We start from the raw sequence: 21,447 nt of genomic DNA, 5'->3' as shown, positions 1-21,447 counted from the left end.
ACATTTCTAATAAATGGGCACTATGCTTTTGGTAGCAAGACTATACAATGTTCTCCGTGAAAGTATGCTTTTTCCTGTGGGATTAGTTTAATTCTATCATGGAGTTGGCTTCTGGAGAAAGATAAACATTTTAACTGAAGTACATCAACTAATAAGATCCACTGTTTTTTTTTAACAAATGATTTAATATTCAATAATGAGGGCTGGTGAGATGGCTCAGTGGTTAAGAGCACTGACTGCTCTTCCAGAGGTCATGAGTTCAAATTCAGCAGCCACATGATGGCTCACAACCATCCATAATGAGAAACAAATAAAGAGCCTATAGGCTGGAGCAAACGGGCTGAAGTGAGAGGGAGAAAAGAAAGAGGGAAAATATATTCAATAATGCATACATACATACTAGTAAACATTATGCACATAGGGCCATTTACACAGCTTACTAATTAGCCCATGGAAGTTCAGAATTTGCAGTGTTTACATATTTATGACAATACCCTTTTCCTTACGAGCAAAACTAGGAGTCTTTCCAAGATTAATAGTACAAAAACATCAAACAACCTTAATAAGAGGTCTACTCCAGCTTTGAAGTGAGCCCTGACCATGGTCAGTGTTCCGTGGAAAGAAACATTCCTTCATAACTTGCCAACAAAGGTGATGCCCCACTACAGAAGCCAGAGCAGAAGCACGAGAAGTGACAACTATTCATTGAAATTATCTTCTCCAAGTTGCCACGTCTGGATGCTCATGGTAAAAGAGATTAGTAACCCAGGATGACTGTGCCTCCTCCTGCATAGCCTACTTCCCTCCTATGTAGAAAGCAGAAAAGGGCTAAGAATCTCACTGAGTGGTGAATGCTTGCCTGGCCAGCATGAGGTACTGGAGTTCATGTTCAGCTCCCTCAAAAATTCTATTAAAAAGTGGGAGCAAGGGCTTCGAATGGAGGAGTTATCTTGATGAGCTCACACACTAAGATTCGCTCTGCCTTTTGTTGCTTTCAACAAGGCATTTATATACAGTTTGCTAGAGAAGAATTTTTGTGTGGCCATAATACAAGGTAAGCATCATGGGCAAAGGGTTCCATACTGGCTTTCTCCTGTACTATCTTGAGATTCTTAGTAGTTGTCTTAAATAAGCTCTCTCTCTCTCTCTCTCTCTCTCTCTCTCTCTCTCTCTCAAAATCTTTTTTTTTTTGTACTAGGTCTCCCAAATTGCATAGCTAGTCCTGGGCACTGAGGAGTCTAAAATAAATGCTAATGATGGCATATGCCCTTCGGATAGACACTGTGACTAATATAAAATAAGGCACGTGTCTGTGTCGCTGCTGAGACATGCGGTGAATGGTACCGTCAGTGAAATGAGAGAGATCAGACAAAGTGGAATCGTCTTGAGGGATATGCTGGGGTTTGTAAGCTGTGGAGGAAACTCCGGGCCCAAGATGAGGCAAGGAGAGCATTTTAGGTACCAAGATCACAGAGGCTACGGAGGTTCAGGCACCTGAAGATTAAACCGCGGGATCAGTGTGGAAGCATTCTACTCATGGGGCCAGAAGGGTAGAAGAATGTGTTCAGATTATAGCTGGCATGCCAGCTCCTGTTAAGTACTTTAGACTGTATAGTATGGATAATAAAGAACTACAAAAGTCTCTTTATTATGAATTGTTTGGCTTTGATTTTTGCATAACAATGTGATCCTCCCTGTTAGGAAAGACCTAAAGAAGGGCAGGATATCTCTGAGCTGCTCTTGTTGGCAAATGGGTGCAAATCAAACTGGTCAAAGAGTTAATTTCATAGGACCTGCTAGCTGTTTAGATAGCAACTGAGCATGAACTATAAGGCAGATGACAATTTCAAAAGGCCACCATCTTCAGTGGCTTTTAGAGTTTAATCTGGCCATGAGTATACAAACATAGCTATGGAAGCACACAGGAGGGTCCATGCCTTACGCCTACAGGAAGGAACGACCTATGGCACTGTCATCATTTAACTGAGTGCTGGAGTATGAGCAGCAACCAGTGGGGTACCTGGCTCAGCTCCCCTCTATCTTACCAGCAAGTATGAAACATCTGCGTTCTTGTAAGTGCTGGCTGCTAACAAACCTCCTGGATTCCCATCTTTGGAGAATTCCTCACAGGCAAAGCCATAGCATGTACTCAGCCCTCCAACGTTTACTCTCATAGATGGACACAAACAGCCTGCTCCCTTGCCTCAAGACAGAACCGGATATCTGGTATATCTTGTGTCTAGCAGCTTCCTTTGGCATCACAGTAAATTGAAAGGCACATTTTTCTGTTTTTTCTTAGGTTCTCTGTCCTACAAGCCTTTTAGCCTACTAGGTTCGCATGAGAATATGCTCTGCTTCCAGACAGTCAGAAAATAGTGTGTTAAATGAGAAGTGTTTCAGCCAAGGACAAGCTAAGGGGCTCGCTATTGGACAGGTGCCTTATACATGATACAGAAAGTCCTTCATGATCAGCATCTTGCTGTGTTGGCTAGTCTCTTCTTTTTCTGACTGAAGCTTTTCACTTTAGTAAAAGCAAACTACCTGCAGTGCTTTCATACTTCTCAGTGCCCATGTTATTCTTGGAAGAAGCCTCCTGGTTTTCTTGGCACAACTTAACCCAGGAATCGCTTTCTTAGGAAGCCGTCACTGAATGTGGAGGCAGCATGAGGAATCTCTCCTCTTGGATTCTATCTCACATATACATAATGTAACACTTAGACATAACCAAATCAAAATGGTCTGGTTCTGCATCTGCCTCCACTACTATAAGGCACACCACCAAAGGGCGGGTGCTTTATCATATTTGTTTCTTTTCTCCTCATCTGTGATGTGGTGTTTTGCCACCAAATAGTCCCACAAATGCCCATTGGCCCTGTGATACCTCATTTATTACCTAGCAGAAGCTGGCACTGGAAGCAGAGCAGAGATATAGAAAAGAAGATAGACCAAGAAGGTTGAATTGCTATACCAAGCCAGTAGTCCCAGACAAGATATAGATCCTGAAGTTCTGGCCAGAGTAAAAAGTCCTCTTCTTGAAGCCTGGGATCACAGAATAGTATATGTGTAGGGACCTTGAAAATGTTCTAAATTTGTTAGCTCCTACTCTGGCCTAAAAGAAACAATCCCAAGGCTTCTGACTCCTTAGGAGAAGGATGTCAGGTTTCTTTGACAGTGATGGGAACTATCACAAATTTTCCTGGGATGGCTAATTAGCATTCAATGATATGAACATATCAGTGACAGTATATGACTTTGCCAAATACAACCAAGAAATTCACTGTTAATTTAATAAAGATTTAAATTTTATTATAATTATATTTCCATTTATATTATGTTTTAAATGTATTTTTAAATTTTAGTTTAGGTACAGTTTAATAAAGATAGTTTGGGAGACTAAATCGTGGCAATGTGAGATCTCCAGAGTCTTGTGACAGGCAGAATACACTCTTCCAATACATTGGTGCGTCAGCACCCAAGCTCGTGCGAGGATGTGTAATTTTGCTGAGTCATTACAAAACTTAGTTAAGAACCTGCACTTCCAAAGCTCTGCTTCTTTGTTCAAAGTCACCTAGCCCAGGGCCTTTGTGGGATGAATTGTTAAAACTGCGCACACCTGTGTTTCACACTGAGTAAAGGAAGTGTGCTGTCAGTGTTACCAGAGTAACGCTGTAACCGGATGCACTGGGAAGGTTATTTTAGCCACCGCATTTGTTTTAATGATTTTGCAAATGACTTCGCTCCTGTATTTCAGAGCGCTCAAGGTTATGAAGGGATCACATGCGGCTTCCGGCAATACTTGCGTTTAGTGAGAAAAAGCTACGTGTCACTAAAGGTATTTATAAATGTGGGTGTTTCTAAAAACATCTGAGATACATCCCTTGGGAATGGCAAAAGGTCCAGGTGTAAAAACGTGTCAACGGTGACAAAAATACTGAGCTCATTTCAGTTTTTTTTTTTTAAGTGACTTTTCTCAAGGTCACTTAGCTGGTCAGTGATAGAGCTGCAATTAGACCCCCGGAACTGTTAAGCTATACTCAAAAAGTAGTAATACATTTCACACATAATATCTTGGATATGTTTAGGGTGAGCTGAAAGAAAGCCATGGAATCAGAAGCATTGATAAGGAAGGATTAGTGAAGTTCCACACTGTAGATTATCTCTGGCAGGTTTTAATCACAGGGATAACCTGACGTCCCAAAGCATCTATGCTGGTCATAAGTCTAGTCCTCAAGATACTTGTTCCCCAAACAAGCACAACTATTATTCTAGCCCATTTCCTAATGGATCTAGGGGAAATTTTACTGTAGTCAACTTCAGCAAGAACTTGACTGTCTTTGACCTGCAATTACCAGTTTTAATAATCACGCTTAGGTGAGGGCTGGAGTTAGCAGAAATAATGGGCCCCGTTTCCTTAGGGAATCGTTTTGCTTTATTTTGTTTTGGTACTTCAGTGATTGCATGGACTTAATGGTTTTTGTTTTGAAGCAATTTATTTATGCTACTCTTCTCAAAACACTTAGCATGACTGCTAAAGGATAAGCCAAGTCGCCAGTGTCATGAATCCTAAGCTGCATGGTGTCAAAGACCATGGCCTGCTGAAACAGCTGCTACGCAGAAAGGACAGAATAACAACCATTTAACCACCTACATCAAAAATAGGCTTGCCTACTCATTTTAGTAGGTTATCCTCATACTCTGTTAAGGGCTTTTACTGGCACACTGAGTCCTTTTAAAATATTGTACATTTTATTTAGGACATCTCCAAAATTCAAGGATGCTGGGATGCTTGGAGAATACCCAGAGACCATCACCAAGAATTATTAAAAGCAACAGGAAATAGAATCATTGAGCATAACAAGAAACATCATTTCCAGCACAGTAAATAAGTGCTGTTTTTCCCCAAAAAAGGTCAAAGCAAGAAGTAATGGGCACAAATTATACCTGGCAGCCGTTAGCCTGAACATAATGTACTGTGTCCTGGTACTTTCATAAATACAATTTGCCATTGCTTCTTTAGTTAATTGTGGCAGGCAGAGAAAATATTGCAATAGAGAGTGGCTTGTATTATTCATCACTTCAAACTGTATCAAGGAGAAAACAGAACTCTAGTCCGATTAAAGAACATTAATTAAAGGTGGAAGGGGGGAATAAACATCAGGAAACAAGGCAAAGATAAATCAATGTAATCTGAAAATTATGCCCTTTGGTTTGAAGCAACTTTGCAAAACTGAACTAATTCATAAGCAAAAATTCTAGAAGGTGAAAGTAATTATAAACCATTATATACACATAGAATTGTCAGAGAACAAATTTAATAGCTGTGTTAGTTGATATTTCAATCTCTTTCTCAATTAACTGAATTTGTTTTAACTGCTTTTAAATTATTTCTTCTCCAAAGGATTAGTTGGCAGTGTAATGGTATTTGCAAAAGGCAGGCTAAGGAGAGGTAGTTAATAGAGCCTAAGTTCCAAGGTTCAATTTCATAATTCTCTGCGGGTGGATTTTCATTTCTTTAGAAAATTGATTACTTATTACTGGAAAGACTCAACTGAACCTGAATTTCAAAACGTTGCATCTCACACTTAAAGGTTCACACAAATTTCATAAGGTTACTGATCAAATACACATTGTGATTCACGGTCTATGATGGGGCCTAGATTAGAAATCTACAAGGTGTCATGCTACTAGACCAGGGCCCACCACATAAAATGATCAGGCTGCAGATGAACGCCTTTATTTTAGCGAAAAAGACTTTGCAATGTAGCGTTTTATATAAGTGTAAAATCGACACTGAATCTTACCCATTTCAATATTTTAAAGACTGTGTACTACCATTTTGTCAATGCTCTAGATTGAACCCAGGTACTCCTTTGTCCCAGGCAAGTGCTCTGCCACCAACACTGCCTCTAGCCTAGCCATCTCTATTTTTCAATTAGTATCCTATTGACATAATAATACATTATATATTATTAAAATAATTTCTACCCATTTCTTTTTTATTTTGAGTATGGGGCTACTCATTCCCTTTGCCCAGTTTTCTGAGTATACTAATCTCTTAGTCTTACCACTCAGATACCCTAAAAGGGTGAACTACATATGCAACTCACATTACATTTTAAGGGAATGCTTGTTTAACATTACGGATAAAGAGATGTGCTTTTTCAACCTATGGAATACTTTTCAGAAGTACCTTAAAGATCAAGGCATTTTTAGTTTTCCCAAATTTCAACTTGACAGCTATGACCTCAAATATTAGAACGATGACCACCCCTACCCCCCTTTGCGTAAGCTGGAAGAAGGGCTCTGTTTTCAAACAACAGTGTATGGGAGACCTGGAGCGCCGTGGCACCAGTGGACAAGTTCATTCTCTCTCTCGATGGTCTCGCCAAGCTCTGGTGGCCAGTTGCAATTCTGCTCCTGTTCCATGAGGAAATCCACGCTCTGCCACACCAGCTCCCGATCTGAAGGTTTGAGATGCTCCTGGTAGGAAAGGAGCATCTGGAGAATGGACGACAGGCCGTGAGCTGCCCCTGTGTGGACGAACAGAACAAAGCACCACTTAGCCAACAAGGAAAGTCATGCTGTGATTTAGTGAAAAGAAAACCATGAGTTTTTTTTTTTTAATTAAAACATTACTTGAAAGCACATTAGTATTATAACAATTGAGTTACAAAAAACAAGCAAACAAACAAAAAAAAAAAAAAAACCAACCAAACAAACAAAAACCCTAAATCACCAGTCGAATATAGCTTACAACCCAAATCCCCAAATCTGGCTCAGTGACTACTTTGTGACTACTTTTGTAAATAAAGTTTTATTGGAACATAGTTACAGTCATTCATTTGCACATTGTTCTCTGCTTCCTTCATGTCATACAGCAGACTTATATTTAGGACTGAAATCACATGGGCCACAAACAACTAAATAAAGCTGTAAGCTTTAAATAGATTATCACTTGTGTTTTGGACATTATCTCACCGTGGAAATACAAAGGTGAATATGAGTTTGCACATACTCTTCAAGACCTCTCCATTCAGTTCAGAAAGTGAGCCATATTTGAAAAAAAAAAAAACCAACAAAACAAAACAAAAAACAAAAAACCAACTATGAGAACATAAACAATGGAGTGCTCTGGTATCCGGAGCATGATGGATGAGTGTATGTGGCAACTTAAATGGCAAGATGTTGCTAAGAGACTTTGTTAAACATTGTTTCTAGGTTTGTCCTTTTGAGTGCTTGTGGACACAATGAAGGTTGAACCTGTAGACTGATTAAAGAAGATTCCCTGGACCAGTTGTAGGCAGCCCTCATCAGCAAAGGCCTGATTGGAACAAAACCACTAAGCGATAGTTCTCCCTGTGCAACTCAGCCTGGAACTTACAGCACTGACTTTTGTAAATCTGGACTTTTGAGCCTTGTAATCCTTTAGGCCAATTCCTTTATTAGCTCTTCATTATTTATACAAGCAAACAACATTCATGTAAATATATATTACATGACATAAACAACTTAGACTATATATGATGCACACTATTTAGTCTTAGAATGAAGCTTGAGTTTTCAGGAAAGTATTTCCACATTTACCAGAAATTTGGTTTGTAATATGTGATCAATGGCCAGGATGTTAATTTCTCTTAAAAAAAAAAAGAAACAACTATTAATAAAATAACTTTAAAGACACTGCTAGCATCCTGACGCACCTTGTACCTATGTTCATACTTCATACCTTATATATGTATTCTTTTGCCTGAGTTTTTCTTTGGCCACAAGAACATGCTTAATACACAGAGACAAGGCAGAATTAATATCCCATGGAGTATCCAGTCATTAGAGTAGAGAGTGCATAGATAAATCCTCGAATTTCCTCAGTCTTTGGGTAAGAGAATTCTGAGGCATGTCCCATATGGCCTCTATTAATCCCCAATGGGACTGAGCCTGTTCCAGTGTGAATATGAAATATGTCTTATCAGATTACATAGTGGATGATTGTTGTCAAGTAAGTGGTGTTATCTGGGGAGATTGAGGAAAGTTTAGAATGTGGGGCCTATCTGGAGTAAAGAAGTCAAAGGCAAGTATGTTTGAGGGCCTCCAGGCCCTTCTCCCCCTCTGACTCTTATCTACCATGAGAGGAGTGACCTCTGACATATGCTTGCATGCTTCTGCTGCCAGAATATTCTTTCCTATTACCGACCCAGAGTAAATGCAGCTAAGTGACAACAGACTTGACGAGCTGGAAAGACAAACAAACAAAAAGTCTTAAAGTCTTTCTGCCCTTATGTTGTTACAGTTGGCATTCTGTAAAAGTGATTCAAAAGTCTAATGTTCATCTGTTATCCGGAACTGCTCGTGATTTCACAGTAACTGAACTCTTCCTCTTCCTCTTCCTCTTCCTCTTCCCCATCTGGTTTCTCCACCCCTTTCTCAATCCATGCTTTCTGGGCTTACATTGCAAATGAATTTTTGTATTCAAATCCCGTTTCAGGGTCTGGTCCTTCAAAGACTTAGGAAAGAATGCAAACCTTTGAGAAAACTCTCATTACTGTTGCTCATTAGCCATTCCCCACCTCCGTGGGGTCCCTCATTAAATGCAGGCCCTGTGGCAAAAGTCCAAGGATCACAAAGCTAAATGAATGAATGTCATCCTGAATGTACACAAAACCTGACAGGGCGGTTGTACAAGTGAGTCACAGATCATAACACGATACAGTGAGGACTTCATTAACAGTGTGGGCCTGATGCCATGATGTCACCCTATTTGCTTCAGGGAAACATACCTGAAACATGTCAATGATTGTCAAGATAGGCTCCGACAACCTTTTTCCCCAAGACACAGAAAGTATATCCCTTTGCGCAGAGTTTTAAAGACTGCATATTTAAGAGCAGATAAAGGGCTTGCAGGAAGGAAAACATTCTAGGCAAAAGGGACCATAAATAATGGTTGAAAGGGAAAAGGTTGCTTTGTGTGTAACGAACTACAGTAGGCAGAAGCTAGGGGAAAGAGACACGGTTTAAGGGTGGCTTGCAGAAGGCCTTACAAATCCTGCTTGGGAGTGTGACGATGCAAACTGGGAAGAAGTCCCTTTTCTTTTTGTCTTTTTCCTTACATGAATCAAAGCTCAAAGTTCTTCAGTGTAGTTCAGTTGCCTGTTAGGAATGTGCTGCCACTTTATAAAGCCTTAGTGGATTAATCTTATTCCCCTATACAAAGGCTTTACTTAAAATCAGTGTGACAACTGTTCACCGTGTGTCAACAAAGCCAAGTAAGTTTTGTCTGGTGCTATATGCCCATAGTTGCAGCTCCACAGGAGGCCCAGGCAGGATGTCTGATATCTTAGGCAATGTATTGAGACTTCTATCTCAACTAACTAAATAAAAGTCTTTAGTGAACATAATTATTAAACTACTTCCATGTCCATCCTTCTGGTTATGAAACAATATTAAATTATATCTCAATTTTTCTTTTCAAATGTGTTAAAAAGTCATTCTTGTTCCTGACGAATGATGGCCTATGGCCAAACTAAAAGCACTTGTTCTGTATTCAGTGTTTACCATTACAGCCTCTCTCCAGCCTAGAGTGAGTGCCACTCACCCAGGTATTCTGTTCCGTAGTAAGAATACATCAGGGGGAATGGTTTTCTCTTCTTCAGAGCATACTGCTTCCCAGAGTCCAGAATCGCCTGGCATATTGCTTTAATTTGTGTTGGGGTCAATACCTGAATAAAGAAAGAAACCAAGAAGCCAAAGTCAAAGCAGGACCTTTATCTCTGTCCCCTCAAACATCAAAAAGGCCAACAGTATCTTGCCACAATCCTCTCCAATGTGTAGAAAACTTTATTTTTCCACCGCTTTCCTTCTTTTAATTTGAGTTTATCTGCCCTCTTCAGAACACCTGAAACAGGCACCTTTGCTGTGATAGGTTGTTATAAAATGTCAAGCCTTCCATACTGATGTTCTATCATTAATCTTTGTCACTGGGCTAAGAATTTGTTCATGAAAAGAACAAATGGAGACGCTGATGGATTGTGTTAACAAAGCCACTGCTCCTGATACAATAAATGCTGCAGGTCCGGCCCAGACAGCAGGCCTTGAGTTTGAAGTCGTTAGGCTGTGTTTATAAAGCCACATTTCCACAACGAGCTACTGCATGACAAATCCAGAGTGGCCACTTGCACTCCCAGAATGAAAGCCAAGTCCAGTTGTGCCAAGGCCAAAATGACTTAAACATCAGAAGGATTCTGAATAGGGAAAGGCTCAAATGCAAGGACTTGGAGTGTTTCAGGATTGCGCAGGAAGATTAAAAGGTTCTCAAGCCTCCAAAGCATCTGAGAGTTTCCTAAGAATCTCCTCGGGTTTGCACTGTGTTCTGTCGCCTGCCTTCCCTCAGGGGCCAACTGGATGCTTCCTTCAGTTTGTATCCCCTAGCACCGGCTTCCTGTTAAAATGAAATACTTGCCCTCCTGCTGTCTTAGTTCCGGACTGTTCTAGACTATCAGATCTGTGAGAGCAAAAACTGTGACATCTCATCATTTTGGATCCTTGGTGCCAAACACAAAAATTGAGGTTGGGGGAGGGGGGGTAGGTAACAGATAAGCAAGTTCTACGTGAAGTATAAAATACAGAGTCCTCCCTCCCCTAACCCCTTTTCCCTCTTAGCCTTCTGTGATCATTTCTTAAGCTCGTACTCTGCTGCATGGAAGCTTACTGTAGGTGCTGGCACTAAGTCAGTGAACACCATTGACATGTCATTTGTTCTGGGGACACCAAGCTTCTCAAATGGCAAATATGAATAGAAAAGAACTGGTTAGGTTAATCTGGAAAAAAGGTATCTACAGCCCAGCCTGATTGACTGAATCTAGGACCAGGAAAAAAGTTCACAGATTTTTGGACTCTCTCCTCAGGCATACACATCTCATTTCTTTATACCTGTAATTAGACCAATTATACTTCAAATAATACACTGATGATTGAAGCTCTAACTTTCCTCGGTTTCACCCAATATTAGGAAAGAAAAATACAATCCAGTTTCTGGGTTTGTCAAATCAAAGACTTATCTAGAAAAATAATTACATCAAGAGAAAAGTGTTGTTGAGCGTGGTACACATCCCATAATTCAAGCAAAGGGATACTGAGGCAGGAGAGTCTCAAGTTCAAGATTTGCCTGGCCTAGATACTAATACCCCATTTCAAAATATATTTAAGGGGGAAAAAGTAAACTGTCTACTCATTAATTTCCCAATGAACACTTTTGAGTTACTCTTCTAGTAAGGCCTTCACTGGGTATCATGGGAACATTCTTGAGAGCATGGGATGCGCCTTGCCCTATAGGGAATGTACTATCCATTGACAGAGACAAGAGGCAGACACAACAAGTAAAGATCATGAACCTAGAGATGGGAAGAAACGTAGATGATGGCCTACTGCCATTCAGCCTCGCTAAGATTTTACTCCATCCTCAGTTCCACTTTCTCAGAAGCAATTACGTCACGGCTTTCAATGATAATTTTCCTTTTATTGGCTGCCTGTCTTTGTCTCTTGATATCACCCCTCTTTTATTCCTAGTGATAAAAACCCCATCTTCCTATGGATCGCCACGGCCACATGCACTCACACTCAGGTCTTTCCTTAGTATTTAGCACATTTCTCCTAAATGATTTTCCAACTCTAAACGTATGTAACATGTAGCCCACCCCTATTCATCTGCCTTATGAAATCATTGTCTGCTCTTTAGTTGGGGCAACTGATTTTACACTGAATCTTATTGTTTAAAGATCACATCATATTTTCTCTTGGGGAGGGGCGTTCAAGACAGGGTTTCTTTTGTGCATTCCTGGCTGTTCTAGAATTGGCTCTGTAGACCAGTCTGGCCTCTAACTCACAGAGATCAATAATTGGTGCTCATAAGAGTTAACAGAGACCAAAGCAGCAATCACAGAGCCTATTAGATCTTTGCTAGGTCCTCTGCATGTATGATATGGTTTGTAATAGTTTGTTATTCGTCCGGAACTCCTGAAATCCTAGTCTTCCTGCAACTTGTTATGTTATGTTCGGGTGATATTCCTGGGAGGTCTGCTCCTTTCTGAAGGGAAACAGAGGAGGAGTGGATATGGGAGGGAATAGAGGTAGAGAACTGGGAGAAGGACTTGGAGGAGATGTATTGAAAACAAGTCTTGCATCATTAATCTAAAGTCAGCCCCTCCATCCTCGTAAGATCCTTAGAGGGTTTGGACGTAGTGGATTCTATCCCGGTTCTATCCATCCTGTTTTCCTAAGAACAAAGCTTGCTTCTTGCCTAGCTACACGTCTTCTCTGTATTGATTCTGAGTCCACATGACAAACAATTTTTTTGTGTGTGTGGTAGAAAATAGCCACTGAATTTTCAGGGCTGCACTCAACTGAATTACTAAATTACTACAATTTTTCCTATTTGCTTTTCGTATTCATAACGGAAAACTGTCATAGTCTCTCCTCCCTTAACCATGTATTCACAAGCCTCCTCTTTGTTCTGCAGCCAGGGGGAGAAAATCAGCTTGTCCTGGGTGTGGCCCCTCCCCCATTCTCTTCGTTCCACAGTTCAGAATAGGGAATGAATTGATAAAATATTCTTTCAAAACCTTGCCTGCTCATGCATCATGTCTGGGCGGTTTCTTCTTATCTCACAGAAACACGGTGAAAAACAAAGAGAACCCCGTGCTTGTTCAGCTGGATAGAGAGTAGTTACGCACGCAGTTCTTTATCTCTGGGAACAGACAAGACCTACCCTTGAGTTTATTGATCAGCAAATAAAACCTGAAAATAGTTCTCCTTAAAAGTCTGCATGTGGGAAAGAATATTGAGAAAGAATGTGCCCCTTCTCCCGCACCCCCCCCACCCGGAACAAACAGTACAGAACAGAAGTAGGGGTGAGTCTTAAGGGTAAGGTCTGGGTCTGGTTCTCTCTATGCATCTGCTATCTCAAACATCCCTTCATTTCCTGTTTGGAACACTCAGGAAGGCGAACTTGCTCGCCCTCTGAGGAGATACCCTCAGGGTACACTCAGACATCCCAGGATGAGGAAGTAGATTTCTTTTTTTCTTTTTTTTTTTATTATTAGGTATTTTCCTCATTTACATTTTCAATGCTATCCCAAAGGTCCCCCATACCCACCCACCCCCACTCCCCTACCCACCCACTCCCCTACCCACCCACTCCCCCTTTTTGGCCCTGGCGTTCCCCTGTACTGGGGCATATAAAGTTTGCAAGTCCAATGGGCCTCTCTTTGCAGTGATGGCCGACTAGGCCATCTTTTGATACATATGCAGCTAAAGACAAGAGCTCCCGGGTACTAGTTAGTTCATGTTGTTGTTCCACCTATAGGGTTGCAGATCCCTTTAGCTCCTTGGGTAATTTCTTAATGTGGAAAATGACAGGAAGCTGCCGGTCCATCAGCTCTTTCCTAAAAAAAGCCTGATGCCTTCTCCTGTAACCGTAACATTAACAGCTGTGTTGGTACTTTGGATTAATTAGGCTTTTTTTTTTCCCAACTTCTTTTGCCTACACTGCCTTCAAATAAAGACATTGGCAAAGATGCAGAAACAGGTCTGTGGTGGTTTGCTTTAAACAGTTTCATTAGTTAAGTGATTCACTTCCCTGACCCTGTAACATCTTCATATTAGGCTGGCCTCTGAGTATGCAGAGATGAAAGAGCAATAAAACAAACGGTATGTTTCTGGGTCCTGCCTGAAGGCTAGGACTGAACCATATCCGTGCAGAGATGACCTTCATTAAGGAAACAAATCCAATGGACTAGGCTGCAAGGTGCTTGCCCTACACCGTAGACTCTGCCCTGGCACACGGCCCCTAGGAAATAGCAATCTTTGCTAGCTATATCTCTTGGTCTGGGCATCAAATACCACTGGCCTATCCCCCATCAGCAGTAATTGGATTTCCAGATAGCAGCAGCGAAATGCTCGGTTTATCAGCTGTGGTAAGGCATCCTAGGCTATCAGATTCCTCTTCTTGACGCTTTGAAATGCATATTGTAAAAGAAGTAAAGCTGTCAGCAATCACAGCTGCTGCTGACAGCATGTCAGGTGGTAGAGATGGGCCCAGGCAAAAACTGAGACTCAGTGGAAACAGGCAGGAGCTATGAGAGTGAAGACTGCATAAGCCACCAGAAGGGAGACTGAAAGGCGGCTGGGGCAGGTTCTGCAGCAGAAACCACGATGCTCAAAGTAACTTACAGAATGGTGGCTGGTCCCCATAGCTCATAATTTCTGACAGTTTAAGGAAATCCCCTTTGGGGCGTCCTGCCAAGTTTTCATACAGCACGCATGTGCTCTCAGCCATCCTCTCAGCTTGGGTTCCTTTAAAAAGCCTCAGGCTTGTTGTCGCTCCCTCCCCCAGCAACCCTAACTGGAGCTTTTTCTTTTTTTTAAATTCACATCTTCATCCTCCAAGTAAACATACCAAGTCTGCTGCCAACCTGTCTAAATCTCCTCAGACAAAACAAGAATGACACCCGAGTCTAAGACACGCATAGGAGAGACATCAGTCTCACTTTGTCCTTGGACACTGTCAAAGGGTCTCTTTAAACATCTGAGATCTCCGATCTGCTCCTCACGAGTTGTCCACAGATCAGAAGTCTTGCCATCATCTAAGAACCTTTAGAAATGCAGATTCCCAGGCTCCAGTCCAAAGTCCACACTATCAGCAACTGATTTTTAACAAGATCACCAAGTAGCAGGCACTCACATTAAGGCTTAAGAAGCACACACTTTGAAGAAAGATATTATCTGTGAATTCCTAAAAGTCCCCGTAACTAGATGAGGGCCCGATGACAGTGTCTGTTTTAATTGCATAAGTAGGATTTGCCAAAATTTAGGAACACTTTTTAAAATATTTTATTTTTTAAAATTTTATGTGCATGAGTGTGTGCCTGAATATGTCTCTATGATGTGCCATGTGTAAGCAGTGCCCAAGGAGGCCAGAGTCAGGATTAGATCCACTGGGACTGCACACTTGTAAGCTATTTTGGAATGAAAGCCTGGTCCTCCAGAAGAGCAGTCAGTTCTCTTAACTGCCGAGCTATTGCTCCAGACCCACACCCCCACAACTGTAACTACTGCATCCTTGGCTTCTGTATAAAGGAAAGGAAATAGTCAAGCTTTTGCAAACAGGTCTCAAACATGGTATAGAGAGGTCTTTATCAACTCCCTATAAAGCTCCTTCATAGTCTACTGCAGAAGCCAATCAAATTGATAAGTTTTGATTTTATTATAGAGGTACTGCAAGAACTTTGTTTTAAACATTGCATGCCAAGAAACAGAAAATTGAATGTCAGCATGAAATTCTTCATTTTCTACTTACTTACTTACTTGCTTTTGAGACACGGTCTCACTAAGTAGTCTTGGCTGACATGAACTCACTCTGTAGACCAGGCTGGCCTCAAAGTCATAGAGATCTGCCTCTGCCTCCTCTGCCTCCTCTGCCTCCTCTGCCTCCTCTGCCTCTGCCTCTGCCTCCTCTGCCTCTGCCTCTGCCTCTGCGGTGCTGGGGTTAAAGGAGTGTACCCCTATGTCAGGCTCCTATGTATACCTTTTTGTAAAAGTCAGCCCTTAGGGAAACAAAATCAGGGTTATCACAAGTAGCTAGGATGTGTACCCCATCCTTCCTGGTACTCAGAAACATGACACCTCCAAAGATTTATCTCTTGTTTCAGGGTATGGTACCAGTAACAGAGATATCAACACATGGTATGTCTACATGGCAGAGAATAAGACAATTCAGTGTTTCCAGTGGATATCAGGGAAGAATAGAATAGCATTCTATTTTCCATTGTGAACTTTTAAAAATTATCAATCTAAACAATGCCAATTTAAAATGTTAAGGAGATTTTTCTATAAGAACAATATTCACATGTGTCAGATTTGCACTTTTGATGTCTCTAGGACTGTAGTCCACTTAGGGTTCTCTGGGTTACTTAGAAAGCCCAGGCCTCTCATGAAATCTCTTTAGTGAGTAGATATTTATATAGGGTAGTGAGAAGACAGAAACTTGGAACAACAATGTGTATAAAACTCAACCTGAAGCTCTTGATAAATATGAAGATTCTACATCTCTTAGGTCTAGGGTAAGACTGGGGTTCTCCACTTCTAACAATCACTGGTGCTGTTGCTTCTGGACCACATCTGAAGTGGCAAAGGATGATGGGAGCACAGAGGCCAGTTTTACTGCAGAGGATTGATTTCTCTTAGGAAAGGTGAGAAACTAGAATAAAGGAACTATAGGAAGTTTCAAAAACCAGTAAGGGCAGCAAGAGAGAGTGCCAAGCATAATGTTATACAATCATTAGATTACCCAGAAAGAGGAAGCGATAATGGAGCATTGTCTATCAATATGCTGCGTGCAGGAAAAAAAAAAAAAATGTCCAAGTTTACAAGCCCCGGTAGGGAGCTCTCTTCGCCAATGTGGCCAGGTTTGTTATTTTCTTAATTAGCTTCTAAATGGGGCATGTGTGCTGGTGCAGAATGGGCAAGTTCCTTCCATCTGGCCTGCCTGATGCTCCCTGACTATTATTATGCTGGGCAATGAGGAATGGGAGGCAGGTTGCTAGAGCACTGATTATTCTCCAGTCATTAAAGGAGCTCAGCAGGGAATTCCAGTTGTAAACATTTGGTCCAATACCATTTCACTGTTGTCTCTATTCCTTTCTCCTGGCAAGAAACAAGAACCAACAAAACACTGGAAGCCAGAAAAGAAAAACAGGTTTGACTTCATTGTTGTGGACCGCTGACTTTGATGACTCAGAGGCACTGGTCACCCAGCCAGGATCCAGTGTCACTAGGTGACTCAGAGTCTGAAGGAAAGGGGGATCAAGACACCACACCTAGGTACTCAGATCATCTCAAGGCTCATACACAAAGGTGATTGTTAGTATATGGTTGTACAGTGCCTTCTCTGGGGTAAATTTGAACTTTTGTTTTTGCTTTGATTTTTTACATTTGGAGTTTGGTTTGGTTTGGTTTGGTTTGGTTTGGGTTTTGGTTTGACACCAGGTTTCTCTGTGTAGCTCTGAGTGCACTGGAACTCACTCTGTAGACCAGACCAGCCTTGAATGCAGAGATCTGCCTGCCTCTGTGTCCCTAGTGCTGTGATTCAAGGCATGTGTCACCATTGCCTGGCCTTTTAAATTCTTTATGCCATGACTTAAGGCCAAACTAACAGCATCATAGTCCCCAGGTAGAGCACTCCAGCATGTGTATATTGTTTAAGTTCTCCAAATGATTATAAAAGGTTAATATTGGAAAGTATTGCCATTACAGCAAAACATATAAAGATAAGATGAAAAAGAAGAGGATGAAAAGAAGAAATTTGAAATGGAAGATAAGCAATAGATTGCATAGGTGTGGAGAAACAGCTTTTAGTGTGAGAAAAACATGAACAGAAAAGAGACACTGACATAAACATAAATGGATATGTTGGATCCAACTAGAGGTCCTCCAAACACTACCCAGTGTTCCCCAGCCTGCTAGCAGTATACCACTTGTTGGAGGTTAATAAAGAAACAAAACACAGCAGGCAGGAGGCTGGAGAGATGGCCAGGTTAGTCTACAGAATAAGTTCCAGGACAGCCAAGCTTAGGCAGTGAAGGAATTGGAAAACAGAAAGCTGGTGATAATGGAAAAGAATAAAGGGGCCATGTTCCAGCTCCAGCAAGCAACAGAAGCAGTTTCAGCCATGTGGCTCGGGCTTTATAGTCAAGAAGAGAAGGGACTACTGGGACAATTGATGCTGGTTAGCTGTAACTAAGAAATAAGCAGTAATTAAGAAGAGACGTGCTTCACTGAGGTGAAATCTTCTGGGAAGTGTTTTCTGAGAGCACAAAGAAGGTGTGTTCCAGAGATAGCCAAGGTTGTACCTCATCCTGCAGCTATACTTGACAATGTGTAAGAGTCACTCAGGCGGTACTGGTTTTGAAGGCATGAAGAGCAGCTGAGGCTTGGCACTGTGAGAGGCCAGGGAAGGGCATTGGTGAAGGTGCAGCCTCAGTTGTAGTTGACAGCTCAGGACTGAAGAGGTCATGCAAAGGATTTGAGGCTTGACACCATGAAGGGAACCTATGAGAGGCTATTGGTGAAGCCTAGTTTCAGGGGAAGACCCGAGTGTATTGGAGATGCCAGTACCATGGGTTGCTCACCAAGAACAACAGCAGCAGTGGAGTGTAGATCCTAGAGTCAGATCCTAGAGTGCTACAGAGGGCAAAACTGGGGAAGTGACCCAAGACCTTTGGAGAAATCCAGAAGATCATATATGGATCCCAGCTATTGGAACAAGAAGCTGTGAAGTTGAAGTTACCTTGGATGCCCCAAGGTGTTAGAGACCTCAGAACCATGAGATACCTGCCAAGGAAAGCTGATAAAAGGGAGGAGAAACAGCCCAAGAGAAAAAAATTATATTGCAGTCAACAAAGATAAAAGGAGTTGGAAATCTGAAAAAAGATTTGACATTGGACCTGTAGTTTTCCCAGATGGTTTTCTGCCTTGCTTTGGTCCAGTATGTCTCACTATGATGTTTTGGAATGGTAATAGATAACCTGCACGATATTGGAGGTATGTGATCTGCCTTTAATTTTGATTTCTTAAAGGATTCCAATTTAGAGATTGCATGAATATCAGAAGAGACTTTGAAATTTGGATTTTTAACATTGGAGAGACTGATATAGACCATGGAACTTTTGGAGTCAGACTAAATGTATTTTATGTTATGCTATGTTTAGGTATGGCCCTCATACATTCATGTGTTTGAACAAGCCTATAGAAGTGGCCAGGAATGTGGTGGTTTGAATATGCTTGGCCCAAGGAGTGGTACTATTAGAGGGTGTGGTCTTGTTGGAGAAGGTGTGATATTGTTGAAGAAAGTGTGTCAGTGTGGGGGTGGGCTTCTAGAAAGCCTTCTCCTAGCTGCCTGGAAGTCATATTTCTCCTAGCAGCCTTCAGATAAAGATGTAGAACCTGAACTCCTCCTACACCATGCCTGCCTGGACACTGCTGTGCTCCTGCCTTGATGATAATGTACTAAACTTTCAAACCTGTAGACCAGCCCCAAATACATGTTTTAATTAAATGTTTATGAGAGTTGCCACAGTCATGGTGTATCCTTATAGCAATGGAAACTCTAACTAAGTCACTCAACAAAACACAAAACAAAACAAAACAAAACAAAGACAAAAACATAAACATGGAGTTCAGAATTAGACCAAACCCTGTATTCTAAACATAGGTAGTTACTACATGCTAGTAGAGTGGATTTGGGAAGATTACATATTTATTTATTTATTTATTTATTTATTTATTTATTTACCTACCTACCTACCTATGAAGTATCCCTTAAAGCAGCTTTTATATTAAAGGACTGGTGTTTCTATTTTGGAAGCCTTAGGAAAATTGGGAAGTGAGGCTTGCTTAGAAGAAATAGGTCAGGGAGAGGGGGGAGCACTCATACTTAGGGGCTGTTTCTTCTCCTAGGCAACTCTCTATCTGTATGCTTTCCGTATGCTCCTCCCAGGCTCTACTCAGGTAACAGGGGAGCTAGATGTTCAACCATACATTAAAATCTGAAACAATGAGTCTAAATAAATATCTTTTCCTTATAAGATGTATGGTCAGGTATTTTGACACATTAATGAGAGCATGAGATACTGATACCAGAGAAGTGGAAATTGTTGCTGTGAAAAAACATGACCAGGTTGTTCAGAAGCCTTTATAACTGGTAGGAGCCCAGAAGGTTAGTCCTTATGGGGTGAAGGCGATGCACTTGACCTCAAACCTGACACCCTGCATTTGATTCTGCTACATGCTGTAAGGATGAGAGCTGACTCTCCCAAGTTGCCCTCTGGCCTCCATATGCTTTGGCAAGTACATACTTCCACCTGGCCCCTCCAAAGATAAGTGAATAAAATGTAATAAAAATGTTTTAAATAAGCCAAGCACTTTCCCCCAGAGAAACAACAAAGATGTCGTTCATGAATTGGTCTAATCTCACCCACTGCAGGCTCAAGAGTTTGAAAGAACAGTCATTTGAAAGACTGCCTTAAAAGGGAGTCGGGGAAAGTCCTCCAATGGGGCTTCCTAAAAAGGTACTGTCTAATATCTAACAATGTAGTCACTAAGGAACCACGCCAGCCATGTTCAGATGGAGCCAAGCTAAACTCAAGCTGGTGCCATACCTCTCAGTAATCAACTTTCTCGAACTCAGCCCAAATCCCTAAACTTTTGAGCATTGGTAACTTTCTAGGGGCCCAAATTTCAACGTATAACCCTGTAGAGAACCTTTTAGACTCAAACCATAACAACATCATTAAGCATAAATGTTCAGTTGGCTACTGCATGCGAGATCCTCCACATAAGCCACTGTTAAATGAATATGTCATTGTAGTATTTTTAAACCATGGCCCATCTTTTCACGTATCTGATGAGCACATGATGCAGTGCTAGGGAGATTAGAAATATAATATGGGTTCTCCCTTCTCTCCACCTGCCTCTATTTCTGGCTGCCATGAAGAGAACAGCTTTGTTCTGCCTTGTTCTTCTGCTCTACCACAGTCCCAGAAACAACAGAGCCAGCATCTATGGACTGAAATCCCCAAAGTGAAGAGCCAGAATGAATTTTTGATGTTTGGTTGGAGGGGATCATGCAATAGCAGCAAGAATTCAAATTAACACACCTTTTAGGCTTTGATTTTCTCACTTGCCAAAAAAGGCTTATAAGAAAGCCTAGCTCACCGACTTGTTAAGAGTCTACCAAAGACACATGCTCTGTGGTTCCTTGCATGAAGCACATGAAAACCACCACGGAAACTACCAAAATGTGGACTCTGATGTCCAACAGTGACTCACCTCACACTCTCCAGGAACATAAGCTTCAGAGGACTTCTCACAACGTAACCCTGCTGCTGCCCATTCCCCATACCTTCTCTCCCACCCAAGCCACACTTATGGGATGCTAGCAGCCTGTAGTGGCTATTCCTGGTTGTCTACTTGACTATATTTGGAATGAATTACAATCCAGAATTGGAAGGCTCACCAGTGACCCTTATCTGGAGGCTTGGAGATCCTTATCTGGATCTTGGTATGGAGATCTTGAGCCATAGTGGCTAAGGATTCCAGAAGATTAAATCTCCGAGTTTAAGGAACACACCTTTAATCTGGGCTACACCTTTTCATCTGGGATTAAGGGTGTGGTGGAACACACCTTTAATCTGGGCTACATCTTCTGCTGGAGACAATATAAGGACATTGGAAGAAGGGAGTCTAGCTCTTGCTCCTTCGCCTGCTTGCTGTGTGAGACTGAGTAACTGCTAGATCCTTGGACTTCCATTCACAGCTGCGACTGAACCATTGTTGGGAATTGGGCTGCCAACTGTAAGTCATCAATAAATTCCTTTACTATCTAGAGACTATCCATAAGTT

General features: G+C 41.5%; 1 protein-coding gene and 1 long non-coding RNA gene across 2 annotated transcripts in view; one reads left to right on the top strand and one right to left on the bottom strand.

Annotated features, from left to right (window-relative positions):
- Lancl3 (LanC lantibiotic synthetase component C-like 3 (bacterial)) overlaps positions 1–21,447 on the bottom strand; it is a 68,113-nt gene that overhangs the window by 10,334 nt on the left and 36,332 nt on the right. Inside the window, exons 2-3 of the mRNA NM_173414.3 lie at positions 9,590–9,713; positions 6,333–6,530 (exon numbers count right to left, since the gene is read on the bottom strand). Coding sequence (NP_775590.2) covers positions 6,333–6,530; positions 9,590–9,713 — 322 coding nt within the window. The remainder of the gene's footprint in view (positions 1–6,332; positions 6,531–9,589; positions 9,714–21,447) is intronic.
- Positions 820–6,827, top strand: Gm14862 (predicted gene 14862). Its single transcript, NR_166878.1, has 3 exons — positions 820–1,054; positions 3,752–3,832; positions 6,238–6,827. It is a non-coding gene; the product is annotated as a predicted gene 14862 (long non-coding RNA).

Source organism: Mus musculus, chromosome X (genome assembly GCF_000001635.26).
Source record: "Mus musculus strain C57BL/6J chromosome X, GRCm38.p6 C57BL/6J".
NCBI lineage: Eukaryota > Metazoa > Chordata > Mammalia > Rodentia > Muridae > Mus > Mus musculus.
Note: the sequence above shows the minus strand (reverse complement) of the source record. Positions and strands in the feature narration are given on the sequence as shown.